This window comes from Elephantulus edwardii, unplaced genomic scaffold, assembly GCF_000299155.1.
Source record: "Elephantulus edwardii isolate Elephantulus edwardi_28Jun2011 unplaced genomic scaffold, EleEdw1.0 scaffold00453, whole genome shotgun sequence".
NCBI classification, from domain to species: Eukaryota; Metazoa; Chordata; class Mammalia; order Macroscelidea; family Macroscelididae; genus Elephantulus; species Elephantulus edwardii.
In genome coordinates this window covers 593,663-602,964 of record NW_006400203.1, presented here as the reverse complement: position 1 = coordinate 602,964, position 9,302 = coordinate 593,663, and the positions used below count along the sequence as shown (strand labels likewise).

The following is a 9,302-nucleotide window of genomic DNA, read 5'->3' as shown; positions in this document are numbered from 1 at the left end:
AAGAGAAGGGAATAAAAGGTATCCAAATAGGCAACGAGGAGGTAAAATTATCCCTCTATGCTGATGACATGATAGTATACTTAGAAAACCCTAACAAAGCTCTTTTAGTCCTGCTAATTATAGCTTCTCACCACTCCCATTTCCTTATCCCTAGTCCTCCTGCAGAGTGAATGCATGCCCTGGCTCTATGGGGTCAGGTTTTACACTCTGTTCTCTTGTGTAGGGCCTAGTCTCAGTGGAACAGGAATCCCTGGCCCCAAAAGAAGTGTGCTGCATTAAGAGCTACTGCTTTGCTAGAGAGTCCCCTCACCTTGTGTTTTTATGTTTTGGTAGATCTGTGGCTTCCATTCTGTTATCAGACAGGCAAGTTAACTGGCACTAGAAGTCTTAGTGGCTGCAATGTAAACTGGTTCCGTGGTGATAAGAAACACATGGTACAGAGTAACTTATTTTTGTGGAAAAACAAAACAGCAAGACACACTGTTTCTTTGGATATTAGAACTTGGAGATTCTTAAGCCAATACTCTAATTTTTCTTTGAAATTAAAACATGTAATAGCACCATACTATAGAAACACTTGTTAGGTGCTGTCAAGTATGACTCCTAGTGGCCTGTGAACAACAGACCTGAACCCTGTCCAATGTTCTATCCTGTGCCCTCCTTATCATCCCTGACACACTTGAACTCATTGCCATATTCACTGTATCAATCTCTCCTGAGGGGTCGTCTTCTCTTTGGCTGACCCTCCATCTTTCCAAGCATGAGATGAATATCCCCTCCTAACAATATGTCTAAAAAAAAGTGTGAGAAAAAGCTTTGCCATTCTTGCCTCCAGGGAACACTCTGGCTGCACATCTTCCAAGACACATCTGTCTGTTCTTTTGGGAGTTCATGGGATATTCAGCACTCTTCTTCAACACCACAATTCAAAGGCATCAATTCTTCTACTGTCCTCTTTATTAATTGTTTAGCTCTCAGATGCATATCAGGTGACTAGAAAGACCATGGCTTACTCTAATCTGACATGATTGTCTGAGAACAGACTTTCCTCCTACTGTTATGTCTTATTGCCGGTACCAAAGGTGTTTATTTTAGATCCAAGATGAAATCATTGACAGTTGCAATCTTTTCTTCATCTATCATCTTATTAGTCCAATGGATAGGATTTTTGTTTTCTTGCCATTGAGCAGAAATTTGCTTTCGGTTTATGGACTTTAGTTGACCACCACTGTTGTTACTGTTCTGTCGAGTAAAACTCATGGACTCTATGAACACCAGACTGAACTAACCTATCCTCTGCTAACTCATTTCAGACATATTTGTGTCCATTGTAGCAGTCACTGTGACAATTCATCTGCTTTCCTCTTTCTCCACCCCTCCACCTTTAAAAAAGCATGATGCCGATGTCCTTCTGCAAGGAGTAGCTTCTAACATGCCCAGCGACTGTGAGGCCAAGTTTTGTCATCTTTCCTTGAGTTTCAACTTCTTTTGGCAGATATTCCCACGGCTCAAAGGCATCATACATACACAAACATGCCATACACCATTTAGTTATTTTTGAAATTTATCAAAATGTTTTGTTTTATTGAGTTATTATGTTTATTAAAGTCAAAGCTTAAATGTTAGTATTGTCCCTAGATCCCTTTTTTGGGTTCTTGGGTTTAAATATGATTTTTCTTTTTTAAGTAGTACCAATGGCTCATAACAAATCATGACTAACACTGAAAAGGAATCTCAGAAAACTTATTTGTGATCACACAAAACTTACATATACCTACGATGGTGTTTGAACAGAGTAAAGGAACACTGCATGGTTTAGAATCAGGGAAGTATCTTTTTTTTTGCTGTAGAAGAATTACAATTGGATTCTTTCAATATGGATTATATCAACATGAAGAAAACAAGAATTCACAGTACTGGACCTACAGGCAACATAATCATAGATGGAGAAAAGATACAAACTGTCAATATCTTCATCTTTGGATCCAGTCAACATACTTAATACCAACAGTCAGGAATTGAAAAGATGTATTTTACTGGGAGATTTTTCACATTACTGAGGAGCAATAATGTCAGCTTGAGAACTTAGGTGTGCCTGATGCAGGCCATGATTTTTTTTTTCCCTATCGCTATCTATGTATCTGAGAGCTGGACAATGAAGGATGATGGAATTGACATGACATTTTTAAACCTCAGTGTCAAAATATATAATGCTTGCATTCTTTAAGAAACTGTTTTAAAAGCTTGTATTTTAAAAATAGCATCAACCTCACCCCCCTCCTAATGAATCAGGGTGAAACCTCTCCCAGAACGGCAAAGGACACATTGACAAAGGAGATCAATCAAAACTGGTCTTGACAAAGACTGTGGCAATATAACAATAGCGACCTTCAAGGAATGCAGCTATATGTCAATAAAAATGGACTCTAAAGGAATGTGGCAAAACAGACTCAAGGACAAGATAAACAAGACTGGCCATTAGAAGAAATGCACTAATCAGCTATTTAAACCCCACTCCCCAAAGGATATATAAACAGTTTCCTAAGATAATAACGGGGTCAGTAAACCTCAGTTTCTTTCTTTTGCTTAAAAAAAAAGCATCAACCTACAAAAACGCAGTCTTAATTTATGCAAATCATGGCCATTCTAGAAGAACATATATTACTTAGGAGACTGAAGTATTTCCTTTTTCCCAGCTCCCAACTAGAGCAGTCACAAGGTTTTATAGTTAAAAATTAAATCAGTCATTAAAACTGTGCATTGACTAAGCTATTTACAGATGCAGAAAAGCTCTGTGGAATGAGTTAGCCTCTAAGTCTCTAGTGTGGATGGACTTCTGACACATCTGTACAAGCAACACAGGACGTAGTTCAGGAAAGATCAGTTTCCTTCTTGTACAAACCAGCACAACAGAATGGAGGTTCTCAGTCTTAACAAGGACTTGCCTAGGAAGCTTTAAAAAAATATGGATGCCAGCCCCTAGCTTGAGACCATCTGAATTAATTGAGATTTGGCTCAAGTAAGTAATGTGCAGTTAAGGTTGAGAACCACATTGGCTCAGAATTTAAAATGTCTCAAAACATTTAGTTTCCTCACTAATACACAACCTACTCCCAAAGAGTTGCTTTCAGCTCATAGTGACCCTCCATTGGTTTTTGAGGCTGGAAGTTCAATGGGAGGAGACAGCATACTATTGTCCCTCTGAAGCAGTTGTGGATTTGAACTGAGGACACCTGGACTTTGGTTAACAGCACAACAGGCTACAGGCTGTGCCACCAAAGCTTCAAAACTGCATCTTCTATTTTGGGAATGATGTAGGTGTTCCAGTCCTTGGGAAACAAGATACTCATGCTTGGAAAGTGGAAGGTCAGATAAGAGAGCTTGGCGCAGTCACTGAAGCAACAGACTTTGAGCATAGCAGGGATCACAGGATGAGCCAGGGGAAAAAAAGTTTCAGTGTGTTCACAGGGTCACTGTGAAGAGGAAGTTGACTCCATGGAAACCTAACAACAAAATATGTACAAATTTTCTGGATTCAGCACTGGGCCTATTGTTTTGTGCCGCTCAGTTGCCTGCAACACATAGCAACCTTGCCTAATCCTGAGCCAGTCCATTTTTCCAGGATTTTCCTCTCCTGAGCTGTCAAGCATGATGCCCTTTTCCTTCTCTGCAACATGCTCAAAGTATAAAAGACAGGTTCAAAATCCTCTCCTCCATATGGTGACCTCCAGAAATCTATATTGAAGGAAGGGTAGTGGTTCAAGGGTTCTCTTGAAGATGAATCTTATACAAGCTTTGGAGGAACTGTGGTGATATTGATGGACAATGGAATTAAAAGACAAAGCAACATTCATTAAATAAAAATTTATTAATATTAAAAAAAACAAACAAAAAAAACAAAATCCTTTCCTCCAAGGAGTAACTTTGTTTCAACCTCACCAAGATGGAACTGTTCTCTTGGCAGTCCATGGTATGTTCCATATTCTTTTCCAGCACAACTCAAAGGCATTGATTTTTTTTTCTATCCATCACCCTTAACCATTGTCTAGCTCTCTGATGCATAGCAAGTAATTGCAAAGACCAAGGCCTGGATCAGACACACCTTAGTCTCTAGACTAACATGGTTGCTCTTCAGAGCTCTGGAGATGTCCCTTACTGTAGATTTACCTAATGCAATTTGTCGTTTGATTTCCTCACTGCTGGTACTAAGAGTGTTGACTGTGGAACCAAGCAAGCTGAAATATTTAATCTGATACTCTTCTCCATCTATCATGGTGCTACCCATTGGTCCAGTGGTGAGAATCTTTTTTTTAAAATGTTGAGCTTAAATCCATATTGAAAACTACAGTCCTTGACCTTCTGCATCAAATGGACCTATACTTTCTGGCAGTAAGATAAGCAGTAAGTTTCTAAGTCATTTAGTCATGAACTGGACAAACATCCTAATTGCTGCATTTGAGCTTAGTTTACAAACTGTTAACTAAAATTTTAAAAGCCTATCTTTAAATTACGGATACCAGACCTTGTAGAAGTGACAGCTTCTATGGAACAAAACTACCTCCATGACTTCCTTGCCCAATTCCTTGTAGATCTTACTCATTACATTAACTAGCTACTGCATTATCGTGCTTCTTTAGGCATATTAGGAGGGGCCAAAGGAAAATTTCCCTTTGGTCCATTGCTTTGGTTTTCTAATTTCAAATAATTTCCCTTTTTTTAATAAAACATCGTGATTATGACTTCTCAAATTGAAAAATAAGCCAAAGTAAAATCATCTTAAGTGCTTTTTGAAATTCTAGTGACTAATTAAGTGGTACTAGGATCTGAGTCTTGCTCTGCAAGATGGGCAATATCCCTTGATTTACTGTCTCTGAAAACTAGCTGGAGGGTCAGCTATGGGCCAGTTTAATCTTTTGTGGCCTGCTGAGGACTCAAAGCTACTCCATGTGACAGTTCTGGCTCATATTGCTCAAAGCATCCAAATGGTAACCAAGGACAGTCATTGCACCTACTAACTGTTCCACGAGAGATTTATAGCCACGGAAACTCTTAAGGGCAGCTCTACTCTGCTCTCCAGGATCACTATGATTTCTGTTCGATTCCACGGCAGTGTGTAGCAACTGACCCCTTAACGTTGTTGAGTAGGACTTCCAAAGAAAAGTTGTCTTGGGCTAGGTGGAGCCTGTGTGTTCCTTGGAAGCAAGGATGGAGACACTTCGACTTACATACTTTGGGCATGTTGCTAGGAAAGGCCAGAGAAAAGAGAGGAAGACCCCCAGTGACACAGTGCCTGCAGATGTGGGCTCAAGCAGTCAGGATGAGGATGGTAAAAGTTGAGACAGAATTCAGATATGCTACGCCATAGGGTCATATGTGTCCTATGTCCATACCTTTTCAACCTATATGCAGAACAGATTATCCAGGAGGCTGGGCTCTATAAGAAGTATGGCATCAGGTGGAAGATGCATTAATTAACTGCGTTATGCAGATGACAAAACCTTGCTTGCTGAGACTGAGGAGGACCTGAAGTGCTTGCTGCACTTCAAGGACTGCAGCATTCAGTATGGATTGAGGTTCAGTATCAAGACAGATTCTCACCACTGAGCCAGTTGACAGCATCAGGATGGATGGTGAAGAGATTGAGATTGTTCATAGCTTTAGTTTGCTTGGCTCCATGATCAATACTCTTGGCACCAGCAGCCAGGAAATTAAAAGACATACTGCGATGTGAAAGTCTGCTGTTAGGAACCTCTCCAAAGTACTGAAGAGCAATGGTGTCACTCTGGAGACTAAGGTGCACCTGATAAAAGACATGGTCTTTGCAATCAGTTGTTATGCGTCAGAAAGTTTGACAATGACTAGGGAGGATAGGAGAATTGATGCCTTTGAGCTGTGGTGCTGGAAGAGTATTGAATGTACCAGGGACTGCTAAGAAAACGAACAGGTTCATCCTAGAGAGGGTTAAACCAGGCTTCTTGGAGGCAAGGAGTCTGAGGCTTCGTCTGACATACTTTTAACATGTTGCAAGGAGGGACCAGTCCTTGGAGAGGGTGAAGGGACAGCGCAGGCAGGGAAGACCCTCTATGAGGTGGGCTGGTTCAGTGACTGGTGGGTGTGTTGGAGACAGATTGGCACAAGACTGAGCACGGTTTAGGGCTGTTGTACATAGGATCGCTTTGAGTCGCAAGCACTCAACGGCACATAACATGAACTCATAGGGTCGCAATGAGTTAACACTCAACTGGCACGTAACAAGGTATAGAAGGAAAGGTGGGGGAGCAAAGAGGATTATTACGTAGCTACATCATTGCTACATCATTACCATCGAGCACTGGGTCAAAAGGTGGGTCAAAAGGCAAAATAAACCCGAGAAAAATCACCAAAACATCTAGTTAAAACCAAAGTTATTTTTTTCTCAACTGAGTTCAAGACGTTAATGTAACTTTTAATAGCGATTTCACGGCATATTAACAAACTTCAGTGATAACAAATATCGTTATCTTCTGAGCGTTAACGCTGAAATCGAAGTTTTCCGAACTGCTCTTGAACACGCAGCATCCGGCTGTCCTCGGTGTAGACCTGGCCGGAGGCTCCGCGTCTCTCCCGGCCCCTCAGATGGGCAGTTCGGGAAGGCCGGCCCGCGGTGTCAAGCGCCCGAGGGCCAGGCGCACCGCAGCGCTGCTGCCCCACGGCAGCAGGCCAAGCAGCAGTGCAAGTAGCGCAGCCATCTGCGCGCAGGCTCCGGCCACCGTGAGCGCCTCGCTGCGCAGGCCGAGCGCCGCGTATAGCGTGGCGCCCAGTGAAGCTGCGTACGCAAGCGCGCTCCGGGAGGGCGAGCAGGGGAGACCACCGCGGAGCAGCACGCCGCCCGCCAGGGCCAGCGCTGAACCCAGGGACCACAGCAGCGCGAACTTATGGGCGCGCAGCAGCAGTATGGGCACACAGAGCGCAGCCAGCCCGAAGCAGAGTGCGGCCAGTACCAGACAAGCGCCGCTCGCCGCCAGCCTCTGTGTGCGGGTCACGCTCGGCAAGCATGAGGAGCCCGGAGCCACCGGCTTCGCGAGGTTGTGTGTCCATGTCCAGCGTAGGATGCCGCGCCCCAGCCACAACCCCGCTTTGCTCTTGTCCGCCACGGACCCTTCTTGAGCCTGATTGAGCAGCGTTGCCGAAGCCGCTGACTTGCCTGCTTTCGTTTGCTCCAGATAAGACTGCAGCTGGCGGAGGGGGTCATCCATCTTGGGGGCCGTGAGGGGTGGGGTAGGGTAGGTGTTCGCGTAACACTTCCGGCTTCGCCCTCGCACACGGAGAGTTCCGCGTTGCGACCTCTGGTCTCTATTGGCCTTTCGTTGTGTGCGGCGGAAGCAGCTCTGCGTGAGTGTGAGGCTCAAGTTGCGGCTAGCTGAAAGTTGCTGTTTATTGTGCCTTTCGTTCTCGCGTTTACCCCCCAGGTCTCCTGTTGTTACTATCTGAATTTAGTGTTTTAACATTAAAAAGTTTCTTGATTGGAGGGACTGCCTGTGGCTCCAAAAGCACCCGAGATCCTCTTTTTTTGGTACTGTTAGGTGCTGCCAAGTCAACTACAGCTCATAGCTACTGTTTATTAACAGTGTCTCTGAATCCTGCCCTGTCTGGAGCCAACCTGTCCGTCTCTGACAAACCTGACCTTTCCAGAGTCACAGTGTTAAGTTCAGCTCATCTAGTCGTCTTCTGACTGATCGATCCTCTCCCCTTGGAAACATGATGTCCTCCTTCAAGGACTGGCCCCTCCTGACAACATGTCCAAAGTATGTGAGACACAACTTCAAAATCCTTTTCTCCTCCAAAGAGCAATTTGGCTTCACTCTCCAATTTGTTCTTTTTTTAAATTTTAATGAAAGTTTATAAAGAACTTGGATTTCCATTCGTTCAGTGTTGCTTATTTTCCTCCCTGTCCTTCCTGCCCCCCTAGTTAGCTTTTTCCTTTGGGGGGGGGGGAAATGTTCTTTCATTGTTATACAGTCCTCCCTTCTCCGTGGACCACTTTACTATGCAACTCTTATTCTGGACTCTTGTCATGCCAATAATAACCTAATCATATACCTAATCAGTAGTACCTTTTATACGGTTCTCTCCCTCATCTGTTTCAATGCCGTGTACATTATTTATCCCCTCTTTTCTCGTTTTCCCCCAACCCCATATCAGTCCTGTTCCGTAACAGTGACATTATACATTATCTTTTTGTGACTGGGATATTTCACTCAGCATAAAGTTCTCCATGGTCACCCATTTTGTATAATATTTCATGAGTTCTTTGTTTTTTCGGTGCTGCATAATATTCCATTGTGTGGCTATACCACAGCTTCTCTATTCGTTTGTTGATGGGCACTTCGGGTTTTTTCCGGCTCTTTGCTATTGTGAACAAAGTGGCAATAAACATGGGTGTGAATATATCTGCTTGGGTGCCGGTTATGGTTTCTTTAGGGTATATTCCCAGTAGTGGAATTGCTGTGTCAAATGGTATTTCTATTTCCAACTTTTTCAGAAAGTTCCATACTGCCTTCCATAGTGGTTGCACCATTTTACACTCCCACCAACAGTGAATAAGGAAGGGTTCCAGTTTCTCCGCAACCTTGCCACCACTTTTAATTTGCTGCTCTGTTAAATTTTGCTGTTCTTACTGGGGTGAGATGATATCTCACAGTTGTTTTAATTTGCATCTCTCTTAGAGTTAGGGATTTTGAACATTCTTCATGCATTTGTTCACTATCTGAATGTCTTCTTTGGTGAAGTGTCTGTTCATATCCTGTGCCCATTTTGCAGTTGGGTTGTTTACCTTTATCTTGTTGTGGTCCTCGAGTATTCTATAACGTCTAGATATAAGTACCTTGTCAGACACAGTTAGTTCTCTGGGAAGTCCACTGAATGTTAATCTTCTCCAGCACCATAGCACAAAGGCATTGATGACTCTTCTTACATCCTTAGTCAATGTTCTGCTTGCATTTGAGACCATGGCCTGGAATAGGGGCTTCTTAGTATTTAGACTGACATCTGCGCTCTTCAGCACTTTTGAGAGGTCCCTAACAGCAGAGTTTCTCAATGCATCTTGCCTTTTCACTTTCCAGACTGCTGATGCTGTATAGTGACAGAGCTAGTTTATCATAACTGTCCCATTGACATTATCATAGGTGAAATACTGTTCAACAGGGTGTTACTTTTGGAGCAAACAGTAATGGACACAAGATTTCTACTTTTTTTTTTTAACACCTGCTTGTGTATCTCCAGATATTTTAAAATATTTCATTTTTTAAGAAAGCATTGACTTG

General features: G+C 42.9%; 1 protein-coding gene across 1 annotated transcript; it reads right to left on the bottom strand.

Moving 5' to 3' along the window:
• Positions 1-6,611: 6,611 nt before the first annotated feature.
• On the bottom strand, positions 6,612-7,235 carry SFT2D3 (SFT2 domain containing 3). Its single transcript, XM_006902808.1, has one exon. It carries the CDS (start codon positions 7,233-7,235, stop codon positions 6,612-6,614), a length of 624 nt encoding a protein of 207 aa, XP_006902870.1.
• Between the last annotated feature and the right edge of the window lie 2,067 nt (positions 7,236-9,302).

Coding starts and splice junctions, on each gene's coding strand:
- SFT2D3 (XM_006902808.1), bottom strand. CDS start 7,235: ATGGATGACCCCCTCCGCCAGCTGCAGTCTTATCTGGAGCAAACGAAA.